At 31.6% G+C, this 22,992-nt stretch overlaps 1 protein-coding gene across 1 annotated transcript; it reads right to left on the minus strand.

The window, feature by feature from the left end:
• Positions 1-17,570: 17,570 nt before the first annotated feature.
• LOC120072149 (uncharacterized) lies at positions 17,571-18,164 on the minus strand. The gene has a single exon (XM_039024562.1). It carries the CDS (start codon positions 18,162-18,164, stop codon positions 17,571-17,573), a length of 594 nt encoding a protein of 197 aa, XP_038880490.1.
• Positions 18,165-22,992: the final 4,828 nt, after the last annotated feature.

Below are 22,992 nucleotides of genomic sequence, written 5' to 3' on the forward strand. Positions count from 1 at the left end.
CTGATTTAGTTGTAAATATGTGTCATTTAAAGCTTCAGCACTCTCATACAAATTATATAAGCAGCCCACCATGCCTTGATGTTTCAAAAGCCTAATCACAGTCCCTGAATCTCGCTCTCTCCATGAATCTTGCTCTCTCCCTGCCTCTCGCTCTCTCTCTCTTATACTATTCTTTAAAGTTTAGACGTCTGTAAGAACAGTCTTGGATTGCAAGATGCCCTCAGCAGCTTCACACCCTGATTTGGTTGTAAATATGTGTCATTTAAATCTTCAACACTCTCATACAAATTATATAAGCATCCCACCATGCCTTGATGTTTCAAAAGCCCAATCACAGTCCCTGAATCTCGCTCTCTCCATGAATCTCGCTCTCTCCCTGAATCTCACTCTCTCCCTGCCTCTCGCTCTCTCCTATACTATTCTTTAAAGTTTAGACATCTGTAAGAACAGTCTTGGATTGCAAAGATGCCCTCAGCAGCTTCATACCCTAGTTGACATCCAAAGTAATGATTTTCTCCACCAAAGCACCAACTTCTTTGATATTAAACTTTTTTCAGGAGAGTAATACTAGAAATAGTGGACATTGGTTTCACAGTCAAATAATCTATCACCATGTAAGTAACCACATCCTTCACAAATCCTCCTCCTACATTTTTTTTTTGCCTGTGTAGTCGCACTATTAGGTGGATTCACAAATTCACAGACTTGGTTCATAACATACGAACAACTCGGACAAAGATAATTAGGATTACTAGAAACTTTATAGTCACATCTATAAGAGCACATATATAACTTCATTTGATCAGCTGAAGATTCAATATTAGGCAAAATCAAGGTAGAGCCAGACAGTGAATAGGCTTTAAAAGGGTGTCTTTACTCTGATTTGGTTGTAAATATGTGTCATTTAAAGTTCAACACTCTCATACAAATTGGATAAGCGTCCCACCATGCCTTGATTTTTCAAAATCCTAATCACAGTCCATGAATCTCGCTCTCTCCCTGAATCTCGCTCTCTCCCTGCTTCTCGCTCTCTCCTATACTATTCTTTAAAGTTTAGACATCTGTAAGAACAGTCTTGGATTGCAAAGATGCCCTCAGCAACTTCACACCCTGATTGACATCCAAAGTAATGAATTTCTCCATCAAAGCACCAACTTCTTTGATATTAAACTTGTTCAAGAGAGTAATACTAGAAAGGGTGGACATTGGTTTCACAGTCAAATCATCCATCACCATGTAAGTAACCACATCCTTCACAAACCCTCCTCTCACATTTCTTTTTGCCTGTGTAGTTGCACTATTTTGTGGAAATGTGAAACTTTAGACTTCAAAAGGGTGTCTTTGCTCTGATTTGGTTGTAAATATGTGTCATTTAAAGCTTCAACACTCTCATACAAATTAGATAAGCATCCACCATGCCTTGATTTTTCAAAAGCCTAATCACAGTCCATGAATCTCGCTCTCTCCCTGAATCTCGCTCTCTCCCTGCCTCTCGCTCTCCATGAATCTCGTTCTCTCCCTGAATCTCGCTCTTTCCCCGCCTCTCGCTCTCTTCCTACCTCTTGCTCTCTCCTTGCCTCTTGCTTTCTCCTATACTATTCTTTAAAGTTTAGACTTTCATCTGCCCCTTATTTCAGCCACATTCATTTTCTCTCTTTCTCATGGCCTCTTGCTCTCTCCTTGCATCTTGCTCTGATTTGGTTGATAATGATGCCACATACCACACACAAATGCAACTAAAATTAAAATTACATATTGTTTTATGAGATTTTTGTAAGGATTCTCAAAAGTTGATTTATAAAATTTTTGTATGGATGACCATTTTTTTTTTGTTTTACTCTTATTCTCTCCATTTGGTTTATTTGGTATCTAAAAAACTCTGTTTGTTGTCAAAGAAAGAAGAAACAATTTGTCATTTATTGTTTTCGTTGTTGTGATTAGAAGCAAAATATGAAGAAAGTAGTATTTTTTTATTGGAATGATCCTCTCTATTTTCCTTTTAAACGTAAATTATTAATGCAAAGAGCAATAGTTAGCTGCAGTATAAGTTACCCCCAGTTTCATATATTCATTCCTCAAACCATTTTGGGGACAAATTTGAGTTTTATGTGTGTTGGTCATCATTGTTTACTCGTTTGGATGTTCATTACCACCCGTATTGGAGTTTGAACGTGAATTTGAATTGTTTATCGATATAACATTTCAATATTTTTTGTTTTATTGTAGAATGTTGTTTGGAGATAAGCTGGGACAATTGTTAAAAATGTTGTGTTCGAGAAGTGTTCTAGATGTTGTTTTCATTTTACTTCTTTTATGTATTTCTGATATGAATGTTTATCGACTTCGTTTGGATATTGTAATTTCTAGTATTGACTTCGTTTGGATATTGTAATTTTTTACTTGTTATAAAATGGACTTCATTTTCGTTTATGTGAATCTTTATTTGGTATAATATGTTTTACAGGATTTCAGATCAAATTTTTAAAAATTACAAACGATATATTAAATTTTAATACTCCCCGCGCATATAGGATCCCTCGATGCACTCTAAAACAGCGTTGGGAGTTATGGTGGAACTCTGAACGCCTATGTGGCGTCGGGAGTTAGGGGGAGCTCCCGATGCCGTATACTAGGCATCGGGAGCTTCAGGAACTCCCGACGTCGACGCGGTGTTGACAGTTAGGGGGGAACTCTCGACGAATTGTAAGCTCTTTGAGTCCTAGCTTTTACCGCTGATATTAAACTTCCTGGGAGTATTCTTTTACTTCCTATCAGAGTTATTTCTTTTTCACCGGGTTTCCTAAACACTATTTCTCTTCTAAAGCAATCCATAGTGGAATAGTGTTTACTTAGGAAATCCATACCTAAGATAACATCAAATTCTAGTAATTCTAATGGAATCAAGTCGACCCAAAAACTTTGGTCTCTAAGAATTACTTCACAATTCTTATAATACTCATATACCACTAGAGTATCTCCTACAGGCATAGAGATAAATAATTCCTCATCCATACGTTCAGGTATTTTATCTATATGTAATGCACACATACTAGATATGAATGAGTGTATAACACCAGGATCAAATAATGCATAAGCGGATTGATTACATAAAGTTATCGTACCAGTTACGACATCTGGAGCTTCTTCCGCTTCCTGGTGTGTCATAGCGTACATTCTACCCTGCTGCTGCTGCGGTGGTCATCCAACTACCCCTTTCTGCTTAGCCACATCGAATCCTTCTCCCCTAGTCCCGGTCATTCTAGGTTGGTTCCCCGTCTGTGTTACTTGTCTTTGTTCATTTTGTGTTCCACGACTTAACTGAGGACAAACTCTTTTGAAATGCCCAGCTTGTCCGCACTGGAAACACACATTCCTATTACCATAACATACTCCTGTATGAGGCCTACCATAGTTTACACAAAGTGGTTTCCTCTTCGTACTAGCTACCGACTCACTAGCACGACCTGATACTGATCTACCACTTTGTTTAGCTACAGGTCTGGACTTTTTTCGACTCAAAATTTGTTGGCTCATGCCTCCAAAGCTCCTTATACCCAACTATCCAGAGAACAAGGATCTAAATTTTTTACATCTTGTTTCTCCAGGCACTCTAAACTATCCTTCTCCTGGTTGAAGTTCATCCTCCTTCGCTACACTCTGTTCTACTCGGATAGCGGTCTCAACTAACTGAGTGAAATTCACCCAATTAGATGTAGAGGTAACAGTTGTACGTATTTTTCTTCTTAGGCCACTCTCAAATATCCTACACCTCTCCTTCTCTTTCGCGATGATCGGAAGGGCATACTGAGATAACTCAGTAAATTTTTGCTCATACTCAGCAACCGTCATTACTCCCTGAGTTAGCCTAAGGAATTCCTCCCTCTTATCATCTCTAAAAGAACTAGGGTAGTATTTATCCTCAAATACTTGTCTAAACTTAGACCAAGTCATAGTTTCTGAACTACTCCTTCTAGCCTCTATCACTTTCCACCACTTCCCAGCCCCTTTTTGCAGCAAGAATGCCGCTAACTCGACCTTACGGTCCTCAGGGCATCTCATAACTTTAAAACATTTCTCAATCAAATCCAACCAGATTTCAGCATCTAATGGATCTGTGATTCCATCGAACATCGTGGCTCCTAAATCTTTCAGCCTCTCGACGCCGAATTTCTTTTCTGGATCATTTTGAATCAATCCTACACTCGCCGCTAATTTTTGAGTGATTCTATCGAACACTCGATCCTCCATCTCAGGATTTACACCTACTTTTGGTGTACTAGACTTGTTTTCAGAAGTTGCCTCCTGTCCTACTGAGTCTCTAACTCTTTTCCCCTTCAAATCTAGGTCTGACGAGACCTCAGGACCTCCACTGGTAGGGTCAATATTCTTCTTCTCAGTCTGCTTGCTCGGTCTGCCTCTTTTCCTCAGTGTCTTTGTCTAGTTATTAAGTACACATGTTAGGGACTTATCTATGGGACTTTAATCTAATGCATGAACTCTCTCTTTCACCCAAAATCTTATGTTTTAGTACTAAGCTAGCTTAAATCTCCAAACTTACGTATAACCCATCCTTTAATACCAAGTTGGTATCAACTAATTCCTCAATTGTCCCAAAAACTTATGCTCTGATACCAAACTGTCACACCCTGCCCCAGACCACTCTCTTAGCCTAGCGAAGGGTGTGACTGCAGCAGTTATCAACCTTTAGGCTAACACTTACTGCCTAAAAACTCTTGCGGAATAACTCTAATACTAAATACAAATTATATGCAACGGGACGGCTGTAGGCCCACAATTTATTAACTTAGAAACTTAATATGTTTAGAGTATTTACAACATTAGATTTACAATTCCCAAAATTCACAAACCCTAGTCCCTATATGAACAATAGTAACATGTGTACAATATTAACAGTAACCACCTAGCAAACGGTTACATGTCTTTTCGTCTTTTAGTGGCAGAGCAGATACTGAGCTGTCTTCAGAGGATTTGACCGCTACCTGGGGGGGGAAAAATATTTGAAAATGGGGTGAGCTTACATCCAGTGAGTGACCGAGAAAATATAGTAAATTCTCATGCATGATTTCAGAAAATAGTTTTATCTGAAATATAAACTTTTGTAGCATAAATATTTTCCAAGCGAAAATTATATAAAGTTGTTTTAAACATAAAACAGTAAAATCATTTCTCAAATCAAGTACTGTATAACTGGTAAAATAATCCCAACACCAACTACTAGTCTAGAGAGAACCCTTTTGCTCAATCTCTGACTTTATTCACCTATGGCCACATTAGGTACTACTGCTCAGATACCTTCTCCTTGTACTTCAGTATCGAGCTACTAGGATACCTTCTCCAACGTACTTCAATATCCCGTTAGCTTGGAACCTTCTCAAACGTACTTCAATACCAATAGATATCTTCTCTTTGTACTTCAGTATCTAGTTGGGTGGATACCTTCTCCTTGTACTTCGGCATCGCATTTTACCAAAACTGTTTATAAACAACTTTTCTCTTTAAAGCATGTATAGTATAACACATATACAACATGACTTTAAAGATGATAATGCATGATGGATAAAATCAACATATGTAAATAGTTTTTCAACAATAGGCATGTGTTCACAACACAATTCAGATCTTGCTTGGAAACCACTTTATAAAACTAGTAGGCATGAGAATTATTTTCGCAAACATGATTTCTATAAAACGTTTGTAATCAAAACAGTTTAAAAACATTTTAGCCACTCACCTCGAACTCTTAGGAACTTTTCACTCTAGTAGCTCCTCGGGTCCATTTTTCACCCCTAGAATCCACATTCAACTTACAATTTAGATTACTTATAGTTCCGAACCTTATTTGGAAATACTTCATTCTACAAACTTATTCTAAAATGTCTTAGGAATCTTACCCTAAAATTTTAGCTTAGAATACCTCATGGTTTGGCCGGAATCTCAAAATCTTCAAGACTGGCCCAGACTGATTCGACAGTCTGACCCTTCTGCCTTCTTCTCAACCTCCAGCCCAGTTCATTTGAACCTTTTCCTCCGGCAGCCCTACTCTGAAAATTAGACTTCCAGAGATTTTATATGACTTTGGAATCACTCCAAACGCACAAGTATATTGGAAGATCTCCTCGTCCAAAGTTGACATATTCCTCTGAATCTTCACTGCCCTCTACTTTCTCTACGAAATTTATGATTTTTGTGTGATTTGAAAATGAAATCCCAACTCCATATTTATAGGCATTCAAATTGCTCGTGGGATTGACAGCACCTACTTGGCTGCATGGCTAAATGTTTAATTCTTCCTTTATCAACATAAGCTGACTTCATCTTGGTTCAATGTATTCTTCCCAAACGCATCCAACACAATTTCTTAGGGTTTAAGAATTTCTATTAATCGGACACCTAGATTTAATTGACATTTGCCCTTATGTCTTCAAGCTTTGTTTGTATTCAAATTAGGGTTTTTACATGCATAATCCACCCCAACACGTCCAAATACATTGCCCAGAAGCTTGCTCGGCCGTTCAATGCATAGGCAAGGCGTGGGCGTGACGTTCGAATCGAACAAAGCAAGGCTAACGCATAGGCGCTCTCGCTCTTTCCACTCTCGACAGTGTCGCTCTCTCCACTCTCGGAAGTGCGCTCTCTCCCACTTTCTCGCTAGTCTCGCTCTCTTCACTCTTGCTCTCTCCAGCAATCTCGCTGGTCTTGCTCTCTCCAATCTCGCTCTCCCTCTCGCTCTCTCCAGCTTTCTCGTGGGTCTCGCTCTCTCCCATCTTCTATCCAATCTCGCTCTCTCCCATTTCCTCTCCAATCTCGCTGGTCTCAATCTCAATGATCTCGCTCTCAACGATCTCGCTGATCTCACTCTCAACGATCTCGCTCTTAGCTACTACGAACGTTGTTCTCCGTACACGTTTGCTCACCACTTTGATGATACTTTTACACAGATTTTCCAAATTTTTCCAAAGTAATTTCCCATATTTTTCGCATTTCACATAATATCCATATTTTTCTCAGTCCTTCAGCCATAACGAATTTCACATAACTTCTCTATACTTAGTCGAAATTTCACAAACTCATTTCCATATTATTCCACACTAGCTCAACCTACTTATTATTTTTCCCCAACTTTCCCAACTCAATTCCATATTTTTCTTTTCAAATCCCCATTCCTTTTTCACCATTTCATACTAACTTTCTCATCAACCTACTCAACTTATTTATACAAATTTAAATAGAGACACACAATTAAGTGGAAAATTAAGACAATTTAAATAAGAAAACACACTTAAGTGTAAAATTGGGATTCAGGGTTCACAATTTTATACAAGAGACTCTGTAGAATTCGATAACTCATAGATAGTTCAATATATGAAGGTTTGGGTTCTCGTGCCTGCGAATAACAGCCTCTCTTCGCCAACAATGCATTCCATCGATATTCTCTTCTTCCCAAACAGCCTCGGATCTATGGTTGTGTTGTAAGTACAAAACCGAGTTGTTATATGGCCCTGTGGTAACATCCCCATCCATCTGATCCCATAAAAACAATATTAAATTTAGTCAAAATCAATGTGATTACAATCAACAAATATAATGTCATTTAATACAGAATACACCATTCATTGTATAAATACAATCAATAAATACAATGACAATTAATAAAGAATACACCTTTCATTGTATAAATACAATCAATAAATACAATCAATTAAATACAATGACAATTAATAAAGAATAAATAAGTAAATGAAATTACAATCAATTAAATACAACGAGAATTAAAAATAAAACTAAGTCGCATCACGAGCTCGATTGGGACAATTCTGTCTATTATGCCATTCTTGTCTGCAAATTGTGCACCGTGTCTTGTAACATTCCCTCCAATCCATCTCGTTTTGCATGCGAGAAGTACACAGTCTGCCAACCTTCCTAACTCGTGATTCGTCTGGATAAATAGTTGGGAAGTTAGGATCAGGCCAACATTTTTTTTATCAGGGATGAGCTCGAACTGGGGTGAATAACATTCCAGATAAGTGAGAATTTTGTAATAGTCTTCAATGTAGTAAAAGTAGTCTACCCCAATGGTCTTACACGCAGCCATAGTGTGAGAACAGGGTATTCCAAAACTCTGCCACTTATTGCATGTGCATATTCTTTCACTTAACTTTACTCGGTGTGTGTTTCCACCCTTTAGTGTTATTGAGTTGATTGAGGTGGTGACTTCACACAACCTTGTTCGATGGTAAAAAATGTTGATGGAATGTTTGGTTGCACGTTGTTCCCAACGACTTATTTTCTTTACCGCATACCTATGATAAATACGATAATTACTTAGAATACCTCGATAGTCAGTATAAAAACGTGGGTAACTAAGATGTGAATAATTTACATCGTGAAACACTCTCTCGATTCAAGGGAAGTCTCTATTTCTACACGACGAGCAGCAAAATAAGCAATAGTTCGGTAGAATGTTGCTTGGACTAGTATAGTGATCGGTAGCTTTCTGGCTCCTTTCATAATAGCATTTGTACTTTTGCCACATTTGTGGTTAGCCATCCATAACGATGACCACCATCATATGATTGTGTCCATTGCTTAGGATCTATGGAAGCAAAATATCGTAAGCAATTAGGATTTGCTATTTGAAGTTCGGCCATATAGTCATTAAACTTCTGAACTTGAAATTTTGAATCTGCACTATACACCAAACTCTTCAATAAACTATTTTTGAAATTTTCGTTAAAATTACTCGCCACATGTCGCAAGCAGAATCTATGATGTACTCCAACCCAACCGTTGCTAGGGTTTCTGATTGCAGATATAATGCTTTTGTGTCTATATGAAATTAGACACATTCCCTCCTTTCTATGCACCACATGATCCCATAAATTCCTCAAAAACCAGCCCCACGAGTCAGCACTTTCCTCTGGTACAATGGCGTATGCAACCGGATAGACGTGACCATTTGCATCTACCGAGGTAGCTATTAACAATGTTCCTTCATACTTCTCATACAAATGAGTTCCGTCAATTTGAAGTAGCGGTCTGCAATACTTGAAACCTTCAATAACAGGTCCAAACGACCAAAACACGCTATTGAAAATTACAAGCCTTTCATCACAATCCACCTCATTTAGCCTCCAATGGACGACTGTATATCCCACACTTTCCAGTAACTGACGGAATAACCATACTATTTCAAGATAATATCTTGTAATGTTTTGATGTCAACTGATGAATTTTTTTCATTATGCTGCTTACCTCAGATGCAATTAGATCTGAGTCTAATTGATTATGATCCTGACTCAGTCTTGCATACACACAAGAATGTGGACCATTGTACTGGGTAATTTCAAATTTACCGTGTTTTTTTATGGCAAACAGCGTGAAGTCTCCACGTGCACCCATTGCCATATCTCTTACACCTGACATCTCATGTTGTTTTCTTCGACTCAATGACTTCAAAATTTTGATGTCGAATGATTGAATAGTTTTTCACTGCATTTTCTAAATCCAATTTGGAATTGAATATCATCCCCTTAAGCAGTGAATCAGACCCCATATTACTGTCATCCCCCATTGTTGAATCGGGTTCAATGGTCATCTCGTTCAGGTCTATCTTAGTAAATGTTTCGGGGACTTCATGTATGCCATAAAATTGACCAGGTAGTTGATCTAGATCGATATCATCATCGTCTATTTCATCTTCTTTGTCGTTTGCGGCAATAGTTAGATCACACTACTCATCCTCCACAACATGGATTTCAACTTCTTCTATCATTGATGCTGGACTTGGGACACTGGGTTGGGTTATATACAGTTCAACTCTATTTGGAGGATATGGAGCGTTGCTCATCATGAACCGTACATCAGTCTCACTTCGTAATGAGATGGGGATATAGAAAGTAGATCCCGCTACATAACTACCATATCTAAATACCACATCATCTCTATTTATGGATAATGCATCACATAATCCATCGATTTGTGTTGAAGTCAACTTGACAATACGTGTTTATACGAAGAGATGATTGCCTATCATATTCTATCCCATTTGGCCCATTAACAATGTTTCCGTGCATATAACATAAAAATTCCACGACGTCCATCGTAGTTTGAAAAATGCAATATGATATTTATCATAATATTTGTAAGTTATTAGGCCAACTATATTAATGTGTTATTACTATTTTTAATATGTACAAATAAAGGAATGTTTTTTTTAATAAACAAACAAAATATTAAGACATGCATCATCATTTGACCATAAATCAATGATAAATATTCTTTTATATTGACATGAATTTTTGTTTTTTAATCATCATAAAATTTACAACAACACATATTACTAACAATAACATTAACATTCAATATTCAATAATGAATACATTATTCCAAATAATGGTAAATAACTATATACATACCTTTTGAATGACTTAATTGTAGAGTTTTCTCATAAACGCTGTACAAAAAAAAAAAAAAAAAAGTCAATACAAAATTATGGATATTTTTTTTTACTATGTAATATTTTCTTTACGAAAATAATAGACATTAAGAACATATTAATAATTTTACATTAATAACCATTAGGAACATATTATATTATTTTTATTAATGACTTTTTATATGTTTCTAAACTCTTAACTATTAACTTTTTTATATGTTTTTCTTTTCTTTTCTCCACAAAATAAAGTAATATCACTATTTTTTTTTCATTAGGAACATATTCTTAATTTTATATTAAAAACTACTAATAAATTTAAAAAATTTGGTAAAATGAAAAAAGATTTAAATATAACTTTTATATAACTTTTACATTTAAAAAGATTTATTTTTTCCATTAAGAACATATTTAAATACCTATTTTTAGATTCCTTTACAATTTTCTTTCAATGTGAATTAAGGATAATTTTTTATTTTTAAAAATTTGTGTTAGATTATTTTTACTAAAAGTATGAAAAAAAAACCATTATTTTTACTATGTAATATATTTTTTTATTAATGACTTTTTTATGTGTTTAAACATAAATAATTGAACGTTTTAGTTTAAATCCAATACTGCTATTAACTTTAAATTCCTTCTTTAATTCGTTTTATTTTTTTTTCTTTTCTCCGCAAAATAAGTAATATCACTATTCTTTTCTCCACATATTTTTAATTTTACATTAAAAACTACTATTGAATTTTAAAATTTTGACAAAATGAAAAAATATTTAAATATAAATTTTACATTTAAAACGATTAATTTTTTTTTCATTAAGAACATATTTAAATACCTATTTTTAGAATTCGTTAAAATTTTCTTTCAACCTATTTTTAGATTTTTTTTTCATTAAGAACGTTAATTTTTTTATTAATGATTTTTTTATATGTTTAAACATAAATAATTTGAGACTATGATGTAATATTTTAAAAATCTAAATATCAATCAAATACCAACCAGAAAAACAACAACAAAGGATATATCAACTTATCAAAATATATCAACATACTTATAGATATTACACACTATAAAAAATATATATCAACTATAAAAAAATATATCAATTTATTAAAAGAAAAATATTGCACACTACCAGAAAAACTTTGCTCCTTACCAAACATTCCAAGTTACCAAAAAAAACTTTGAATAATATCCACGGTAAACAAAATAGACATTAAAAAAATCAGTAAAAATTTTCAAAAGCTTAATTCACTGTTAAATAACAAAAATATATCAACTTACCAAATAAAATACTACACTGAAACAAATGAAGGTAGAAAATGACTGGTATTTGAAAATAAATGAAGAATGTGGAAGAAATGAAGGAAATTTTATTTTGGGTGACGATGAAATGAGGGCTTCGGTGATGAAGGAGAAGATGAAATGAAGTTTTCGGTGAAGGAGAAGATGAAATCGATGAAGGAGGATGAAATCTATGAAAGAGAAGATGAAATCGGTAAAGGAAGAGAAATTTGTGAAAGGAGAAATTGAAAACGGTGGAATGAAGGAAAAAAGTGGGATTTTTTTTATCCAAAATGGGGGGAAAAAGCCAAATTTGGTCAGAATGCGTGACCGGTTTAATTTTTTTTTTAAATACGGCGTACGGGAGAAAAATAATAAAATATTCCCGAATGCATCAAGAGACACATTCGGATGGGGACAAAAAAACACCTCTTTTTCCCTAAATAAGTTCAAATCCACACATTTTCCCCAATTAACTTTCAAACACTTTTTGCATTTATATATAACATTGTAGAGTAGGAGGATCGAACTTATGACTTCGAGATTGATAATACAAATTTATGTCAGTTGAATTATATATGCTAATTTGGCTAAACTTGGTTACTAAACATTTATTTTGAATAAATCCAAAGTTGTCACCAATCAGATCCCAATATAATACATGTAGATAATCAAAACAACATACCAAAGGTTTGAATAAAAGCAACCCTAATTCACAAGCCTTTTAAATTTCCATTAGTGATAACATTTCACTTTCAATAAAGTTTGTGTGCTTCCAAAGAGGACATTGAGAAAATGCCATCTCAAACTCCAATAATTCAAAAGACAAATATATTTTTTTAAATAACAAAAAAAAAATCATATACACCCAACAATAAATTTTGCCCCCAACTGCCCTAAAATACCTTTTATAACACACTTACCAATTACAAATAATTCCAAACACACTTCCTTGAGCAATCCAAAGTTTCCCTACTTTTGCTTCCTTTTTTTTAATTGCCACATCTTTTTAATTTTTAATTTCTTCTTTTTCTTTTCCTTTTTCTTCAGATAAGACTTCCTAAGACAAAATCAACCAGAAATCCCAATATTATTTGTCTAAATAAACCAAAAAACCCCACACAAATATATAAATATATATATATCTTTTTGAATACTTTCAATTTAAAAAAGTGAACAATGGCATTATTTAAAACACAATATATATTCTATATAAAGTTTTGGCTTTGAGTGCCCAAGCTAAATCAAAATGCAAGTGCTTGCTTTTCACAAAGCACTATATGACAAGGATATTAAATTTGGTCTCTTCCCCATGATCATAAAGTTCAAATAAATTTTTGCCCAAGACAAGTTCAATTGTATTTTATTATATTATAAAGTTTTGAAGACAACCTTGTCATTATTGTATATGTATAAATTAAGATATTGTATGGTATAGATTATTGAGTATAGTTCGTGTTTGAAAATTTGAAGCCATCATTTTATGTGGTTTCACGTTTCGATGCATGTTAAGAGTAGGGTTAGAATAAAAAATAAATAAAAACCTTTTATTTATGGAGAAGTAAATGACCAATATCTTGAACCACAAGCAAAGAGAAAAAGAAAGAAAGAAAAGAAATAAGATACGTGTTGATGAATTGATGCGTAAAAACGAAAAAGTGGGGTTGTTTGAAAATACTTATGTTTTTTGTTTCTTGTTTAGACTTTTTGAAATATATAAATATTTATCGATTCTTCATGTTTTTTGGTTCTCGTATTTTTTAAAAACTGTTACTAAAATTGAGTAGATAATTTGGAAAGAACAAAATCGAGGGATCATATGATAATATTTTTGTTTCTGATTCTCCCTTTCTTGGTTTTTTTTAATTGAAAAATAAAAGTATAATTATAAACATGTTTGGTAGTAGTTTCTTGTTTCTTTATCTCTCCAATTTTAAATCACAAATGTAAACATTTTACATAACGATAAGTTCTGAAAAATAAAGGAAAATTCTTATTAATAGAAAAATCTTAAAAATATTTACACTTTATAGTAAAAGTTTTAAAAATGTTTTGTATTTTTTGAATTTTTTACTATAAAATGTAAATATTTTTAAATATTTTTTATTTTTAAAAAGGTCCCAAAAATAAACATCAATTTCTTGTTATATTTAAATTTATATAATGCATTTTAGAAGTATAAATATTATTTATATGTTATTTTTAAATAAAACTAAAAAAATAAACAAGAGATGGATTTTGTTGTTTCAGAATTTCTACACAACTTTGGGATCATACTTAAAAATGAGAACAATGAACAATAACAACTATCAACACTTCCGCTTTCAAAAACTAGAAACAAGAAATAGGAATGTCTATCATTCTTTTCATTCAGCTTTAAGCGTTCCTCCCTATTTTCATTCTTTTCTGTAAAGAACATAAATAAGAACAGTATTTTGTCGTTCTTGACTTATAGAATAGATAATATAAATGTTACATAAAATAAATAATTAAAAAATAATTTTTATATTTAATTTTTTTAGTATAACAACTGTAGAGTGGGAGATAGAATCTTCAACCTCTCAAGATGAAGGTCATATCAATTATCATTGAGCTAACTCACTTTGGCGTATATTTAGTTTTTAAAACTAATTCTTAGTCAAATTAAATTACTTCTATTCTTCATAAAATTTTATTAAAAAACATAAATGTAGAAAAAAAATATGAATTTACACCTATAAGTTTTGAGTTGTATCAATTTAAATAATGAATTTTCGTAAGTGTATTGATTTAAACCATCCAATATATTCAGTTGGATAAACATTATGGAAGAGTTATAATTTTATCCAACCTTTAAACTTTCGTAAACAAATCAATTTTAATTGTTTATTGTATTAATATTTTTTTTAAAAAACTATCCATACATCAATTTTAATTGTTTATTGTATTAATCCAACATTTGAAAAAGCCTACCCACGTGTAAAAATGGAATGTACGGACGATTTTCAAATGTAATCTTAATAAAGAGTTCTAAGTTGATTCGTTTAATCAAAATAATCATATACTTTGCACGATATTTTCAATTTAAGTCTTAAGGAAGATGTCATTTTAAGTACTTATAAAAATTCAAATTGATACAATTATTATTTCAGAATTTAAATCGATGCAAATATCAAAGTTATTTTATTTTATTTTTTTTTTTTGGAAGAATTGTATAAAAAGCCCTAAGGGTTGGTACACCTACAGGTCTTGAAGGAAACTCCAGGCGTCGAAAATTCAAGTCAAACACGATAATTTCGGTTTACAGTTATTAACTGCCTCCAGCTCTTTATTGTTATTTATTATTATTATTATTATTATTATTATTATTATTATGTTTTAAGGTCTAATCTAAGTTCATGCACTGTACGTACGAAATAAATTTATCATGGACCAATCATTTTAATTAAATCCTTAAATAAGACTGATTGAATCTTTTAGTTCAGAAGTGAAAGAAAGTTTATAGCTTTCAAAAATTAACCTATGAACTTGCTTTTTTAAATATTTATTTTTTAAAAAAAAAAATTGAAGTTGACACTTGAATATATATTATTGTACTTATATAAAATAGTGTGTTGGCATTCTTATCTCTCTCAACTTCTATCTTCTTTATGCAATAATAAAGCAAATAAATCATAAAATGTATTATTTACACTGACATGTTAGGGTTTCTGATTTTTTTTTTCCTTCTTTCATTCTCAAACATATTAGTATTATTTATTCTGAGATCATAAGAATAAAGTAGAATAACATAGGATTTCATATAACGTAACGTAATGAGGTGAAGTTGTTTCTATGTAGCTAGTAATATAAACTTTGCAATGGAATCTCACACGATTTGGTGCTTAACTTCGTAAACTCCAAAATTTAAGTCAATAATATTAGTAAACTTAATTTTTAGCCATTTAATTTATTTCTTACAAATTTATCTTAGTGGTCCTTTAAAGTTGTAAATTATTAATGTAGTGGAGTAGTCATTTATACCGTTTGAATTATTATTTATGCACATCTCTTTCACTTAAAAGTGGATATAACACACAAATGTGTACACACTTCTTATTTTTTATTTATGTCCCGTTTGGCAATTATTTGATTTTGTTTTTATTTTTAAAAAAGTATATTTCATCCACATTTCCGTTGAATTCTTAGCCAAATTTCAAAAATAAAAACAACTTTTTGAAAGCTATTTTTTAGTTCTTAAATTTTGACTTAGTTTTATAAACTATTGATAAAAAGTAGGTAACAAATGTAGAAATGTGAAAATAGAAGTAGTATCCATAGATTTAATTTTTAAAAACAAAAACGAAAAGCAAAATGATTACCGTATGGCCTTATTAATCCGTACAATTTTCTTGTAAAAAACAAATGAAATAATACCCTAAAAAGAAAAATAATTAATAATTAATATATAATGAAAAACTCAATTATTTAGAAGGAAAAAAAAGGGAGAACCAAATAATAAGATCCAAACTGAAGACTCACCAAACCAGCAAACCATAAAGCCATTAAAAAAAAAAGTTTTGTTTTCATTGATTTTTATTCTAAATCAATATTTTCTTTACCCTACCAATTATATATCAGCATTCAATTCCCCACATTCAACTTTATTAAAAGAAGAGACATCTCTTTAATGTTTTTTTTTCCCTTTCTTTTTCTTGACATCTCCTCTTCAATACTCTCCTTTTTAACCCTTTAATTTGTCCACAATTCAAAGTTTCATGAAAAACCAATTTAATTACTTTCCTTTTGTTAATTATAGAGTATGATGTAATTAATTAAACTAATACCACTAACTAGAGATAATAATCTAATTCCAAATTGCAATTAGGGTTTCAAATATCATATATTAATTACTTTATATCAATTAGGATTTCAACAATAATTGACATGATCTTCCTTCCTAAATGTTAGAGATTCAATCTCCAGGATTGTTGTACCATCATGAGCTGGCTTAGTAATAAATATGATTAGATGGGTTGTCCCCATGAGATTAATCAAAGTGGATGTAAGCTATTCTGAACATTCATGAATATAAAAAAAAAGAGTTAAAAATTACTTTTAGTCCCTAAACTTTTATATAATTAACAATTTAGTCCATAAATTTTGGTTTGTAACGATTTAGTCCCTATACTTTCAATTTTATAACAATTTAGTCCCTAAACTTTAGTATGTAACAATCTCGTCCTTGAATTTTAAATTTTATAATGATTTAGTCCTTATTATAGAAATTAATATTAAGATTTAATGAGATTTCATGCATAAATAAACTGCTAAACTAATTACAGATTTAATATTTTTATAAAATACAAAGTGTAGATCATAAAGTATTAAAAGCTGACATGGATAGGGACTAAATTGTTACAAAATTGAAAGTATAAAGACTAAATTGTTACAAACCAAAATTTAGAAGCGAAATTATTACTTTAATTGAAAGTTTAGGGACTAAAAGTATATATTAACAAATATATATGTATATATATGAAAAAGGAAAACAAAAATGTTGGGTTAAAGCTGTAATTCATGAGTAATCCAAAACAAAACCATTGCAGTATTATTAATTTTTTCCCCCAATATTAAAAAGAAAAAGATAAGATATAATTGATCTTGTGAAGTATGATCGTCGAGATCGATACTTGGTGGTTGGTTTGGTTGGGTATATAAAGTGAAGACGACATGTCGTTCACTCAAAATGCATTTTGTGGAAAATCGACAAACTCTCCTATACACACCTCAGATTTTTCTTCTCTTGTTCGAAAAATATATACGGATACATAGCGTGACAAGTCACGTCAAAACGATTCGTTTCGTTTCGATTTTACCGGCCCCACATACGGTGGTACGGCGACGGAGATTCCATAGCCGACGTAATTCTCTGCTGTTTCAGGTTACTATAAAACCGTTTGATAAACGCTTCCGCCGCTTCATCCACCTTCTCGTCCCCCTCATCCTTCACCGGAAACGGTGAATCCGTTACCCTAACCATCGGACTCATCCCATGCTTCACCATAGGCGACGGCGTCGCCGTCGCCGCTGCAGCCTCGTTGTTCAGCATCTCCAGCACTCGTTTAACGGCACTAACAGTGGTGACGTCATTATACTTCTGGTGGTGGTGTTTTCCGCCGCGCTTTCCGTAGATCTGCAGCGCTGGAAAAGCAGGGCTGTTGCTACAACTAAACTCGTAATCCTGTGGAGCAATGGCGATGGAATGAGCTATGTCGGTGGCCGTCCGGCAACTGAGACTGCCGGAGCTTTGGTGAAGATGCATTAGATTGAACATAGCTTTTCCGGCTAATTTGCCTCTCTTCATCATCAAATGAAGATCGGACATTACGATTCGGCCCTTCGATAACTCCTTACGTAGCATCAACACAATTGCTCGCACCATATTCCAGAATTTCTTCGCCGCCATAGCTTGTCTTCGCTCGATTTCCATTAATTTGAGTTCTCTAGAGAGTTTTTGTTTGCTTGATTTTTAGGGTTTTCTGAAGAAAGAGGGAAGGGGGAAGGGGGTATTTAAATAGATATGAAATAATTAATTTAAAATTAATTATGATTAGTTAATTGTGATTTAGTGGGAGGTTTAATAAACCTCACGGATGAAGAAACGCGTGAAAAGAAAGCGCGTTGGAAGGTCCAATTTAACTAATAAATTAAGTGGGAGTTGAATTACACGCGCTCCAGATGAGGAGATTTCTTGCACTATTATTTTTTCTCTTTGAATAATTTGGGAAATTTCTTTGTAACAGGAATTGTGTAAAATGACGAATATACCCCTGAGATAGAAATGGAATTACTTAAGTAAGCCACTGGGCTTTTTAATTAAGATATTATTAAAAGTTTAGTCGTTATTATCGGTAATCATTATGTTCTGCTAAAAGTGAGGAAACCACTCCTACTAGTTTTACAGTAATTTCAAAGTTTGTAAAATTATAGGTTATAATGATACATGGTCAAACTATTTTTTTTTCTTTTGCAATTGAATTAAAGGTGAGGTGAATTGAACTTCTAATCTCGAAGTTGATAATATAAACATTATGTTGACTAAATTATGTTCATATTGACAATTAATGTTTGTTTTATTCCAACTTACTTTATTATATTTATCAGAAAAATATTTAATTTCTTAGACAAATAGCCAAAAAAAAAAAAAAAAAAGACAAATCATTTCACCAAAAATGTTATATTGTTGGCAAAGTGAGGTTAGCTTAACAGTAATAATTGACATGATCTTCCTCCTAAAAGTCGAAGGTTCGATTCTCCATCTCCACAATTATTGACTTTGCTTTTAGTCATGCTTTATTTGGTTTTATCCCTTAATTTCTATCATTTTAGTTTTTCTTTTTCATAATATGTCCAGGGTGGAAAATCGAATCTTTAACTTTGAGTTCGATAATACAAATACTATATTAGTTGAGTCATATTCGTTTTGGCATCTATATTAGTTCTTATACATTAAAATATATAATTTAATTCATAAACATTTAACTTTGGTCTATTTTAGTTATTAATTTTCAAACTCTTTATATTGGGTCTCTATTATTTTAAAAAATTATCATTTTAATATTTATTCATAATAACATTATAACACAATTACAATACACAATGAAATGTCCTTCATACAAAAATTATAGACAATATATCAATAATTTATTGATTAGTGTAATTTATGATAAAAAAATATTGAAAAATAAAAAGAGCAACAAAAGTTAAAAAGAGTTTAACTCTAGCATAAAAATAGTGTGTCAGTTTTTAATATAGCATTAACTTTTTAAATAATATTATTTCAATTCACTCGCCAAAATAATTTCTCACGTTGATAAGAATAATATAATTTATATGAACAAGAATAGTATAATGTATGAGTTGCCCGTTGATTGGAAGGCATATTGTGGTTTCTTTCATGCTAAGTCTTCACGATTGGCGGGCACATCAGAGAACCAACACGTGGTCCTCTAAATTATCTCCACGTGGCTTTTCCTTTTCTCACTTTTTTACCACCAAATTCCAAAATCGGATTCAAGTGATTAAGGGTAGTTTTTTTTCCCTCGCGATTTTAACGCTTCATTTGCTAAAATAGCAAAAAGATTTTAGAATGGTATAAATAATAAATTGAGTTAATAAAAAATATTATTTTAAATGATAAAATTATTAAAAATATTTACAAATATAGTAAAATATCAAAGTTTATCTACGATAGACTGTGATAGACTACTATTTATGTCTATCATTACACAAATAAACATAGATAGTAGTCTATCGCGAATAGAGAGTGAAATTTTATTATATCATATAAATATTTTCGTTCATTTTGTTATATTTGAAAATATCTCATTAATAAACATTAATTACTAATTTGCAAATGTAATAATTTCTCTTAATAATGACGAGTTACAAATTATTGAACTACATTGTGTATTTCTTTAAATACACCTTAATTAAACAAAATAATTAATCAAACATATCTCTTCAACGAGCTGGACCATAGTGTAAATTTCCATGAAAATCTTGACCTCCGAAATTTTTATTTTGTTTCCTCCCATTTTGAAAGATCTCAAAATTTTGAAATTTCAAAATTTTTTTAAAGAATTTTTAAATGTTTTTTTAATTAACTACATTAGCTCAGTTCAAATTTTCAGTTTTATGGTCGTGATTACACACAATTGCATAGTTTCATATGCCAACGTCATTTCGGACAAAGAATGAAGCTTTTTCATTGTGCTACCTTTTTTAATTTCAAACTTTCTAAATTTTTAGTTTTATTTTCAATCCAAAACTTTCATTTCTAATTGAAAAACCACAAAAAGAACCTATATTTTGAACCTCATTTAAACTTTTTCCATTAAACTTTATTTTCAATCCAAAACTTTCATTTTCACACTATTTCGCTTCAAAATATTTCTAAATTTTATATTATTTTGTAATTATTTTTTCATTTATTTTTAAAAATTTCTACTCTCTCGCATCAACATTTACGCATACATTTACAATATACATCTAAATGTTTCTTACTTTATAGAAATGATGATTAAAAATAGTTAATTATAGTATAATTAAACCACAATCAAATTTTCATTAACTAATTATAACACTTTCCGTCGATTTTCATAAAATTTTTCAAAATTTTAATCGATATCCGATAGTTCTATAAAATAAGGATATTGATATTTTGACCAATGTCTATAATTTTTAACCTAGGTTGCAACACATGAAAAAATGCATTCAGAGTTAAAAGAGAAAGCAACTTACCCACCATAACTTATTGCACTTCCCCATTCAAAAACAAGTTTTTGAAGTAATAAATCTTCCATTCTTCAGCTACCTATTGAAGGCATGCGAGTTTTGAAGGGTAAACAAAGCTTATGAGGAGAATGATGAAGGAAATGAGACTACACTCACATCTAAATTCAAATCAATTAACCCTTACTGAAATGCTTTCCCCCATGAATTGGGACAGTGACAATGTATGGTAAAACAAAACAGAAATAAGAAAATGAGAACAACTGAACGATAATGTATTTAATGAATTTTTTACTTTGGTAAAAGCCATTAAACATCAAACAACAAACTGTAATATAAATACATTTTGTAAACAGCTAATTGGGATTAGGTTATCATAATGAAATATGCAAATTTGAAGTGAAGAATAAATCATCGTAACAATAATAATAAATACAACTTATTCAAAAATGTCTATCTAAATTAAAATAATGACAATAGATATATGATAGCTTGAGGGGAAAAGCAACTCATTCTTGATTAAAAAATGTAAAAGAAAAAACCAAAACTCGAAAATAACAAGGTAAATATTAAAATAATAATAATAATAATAATAATAATAAAAAAGGTAAGTTGAAGCTATTTGAAAAGAAAAGATTGGAAGATAATATGAGATTTGAAAAACCAGATTCAGATTTTAAGATTCATAAAATTGGGTACTGTAATTTAAGCCAAAAATTTTTATGAATACACGTAATTCAAATTTGTGACTTGGAAGTAGGGATATCCAATTTCTCCACGAGAACGAGCCTCGTGGGTCTTGCTCCGAATGGGGTGGGGATTCTCCGATTAGACAGGGAGTAGGGAAAAAAATTCTCCCTTCCCCTTCCCCGCCTCGATTAGCTTCTACATATTTATTTTGTATAATTATCTAATGTTATGTTATTATTATTATTATATAAATATTACATTTAAATTTTAAATTTCATTATTTATTGGGAAAGATAATGTTTATGTTTAAATTGAATATTTAAATTTAGATTATATATGTGAATAATTTTATTTATATTTATTTCGTTTTTTTAAAAAAACTAATTAGTTTTTTAGGCCAAATTTTGAGTAATTTACCTTTAAATTCAAAGTGTCAAGTAAAACTAACCATAATAAACAATTTAGCGATAAAGTTAATTATTTAATTAAAATTTGTTCACATTAGTGATTTAAATTATCCCTGCCCCGATCACGTGGGAAATTTCACAAAATGAAATGGGGAGCGGAGACGGGTCTGGGGAATGACATCCCCGATCCTGCCCCATAGACATCTTTACTTGGAAGCTTTAATGACAGTGAAATTAAAGAAGCTTTAATTATGGTGAAATTAAAGACCTAATGTGTAAAGAAGCTTTATTGCTATATTTCTTATGATTTTTTATTTTTGTTAAATTTTCAAATGGAACTTTAATTAATGCTATTAGATCCAATTTCTTTTTTTTTTAAAAAAAAAAAAATTATATACCTGAAAATTATAAGAACTACCCCTAACGACACGCATGTGTGCACGTGAAATTTGCGGTTCTATTTTACTATACATTGAAACAAAAGTTTAAAAGATTCAAATAAATATAATAATTTTTTTTACACTGTAATGACTCGTGAAAAGAAAAAAAAAATATTGATTTATGAAATTTTAAGGGCCAATTGTTCAATTAAAACATATCTTTCTATTGTTAAATCGTGATGTTTTATCGTTATTATCTAAATCACACTCATATATGAAATGATATACTATTTTGACCAGAAAAGTTGTAATAGAACGAATGGATGTGGCTTTCCACCCAAGCATAATTCTACCTTTAGATCTTTATATTTCATATATGTGGTCTAGATCACACTTTATACACAAAATGATATATCATTTCGTCGTTTAACCACATTGACCTGAATAGATATAACATGAAGAAGAACGTGATTATCTGTTAAAGCATATCTCTGTTGTTAGTTCCTTATATTCTCATTACAAC

Source organism: Benincasa hispida, chromosome 2, assembly GCF_027475165.1.
Source record: "Benincasa hispida cultivar pf3 chromosome 2, pf3_genome.v1.1, whole genome shotgun sequence".
Lineage (NCBI taxonomy): Eukaryota > Viridiplantae > Streptophyta > Magnoliopsida > Cucurbitales > Cucurbitaceae > Benincasa > Benincasa hispida.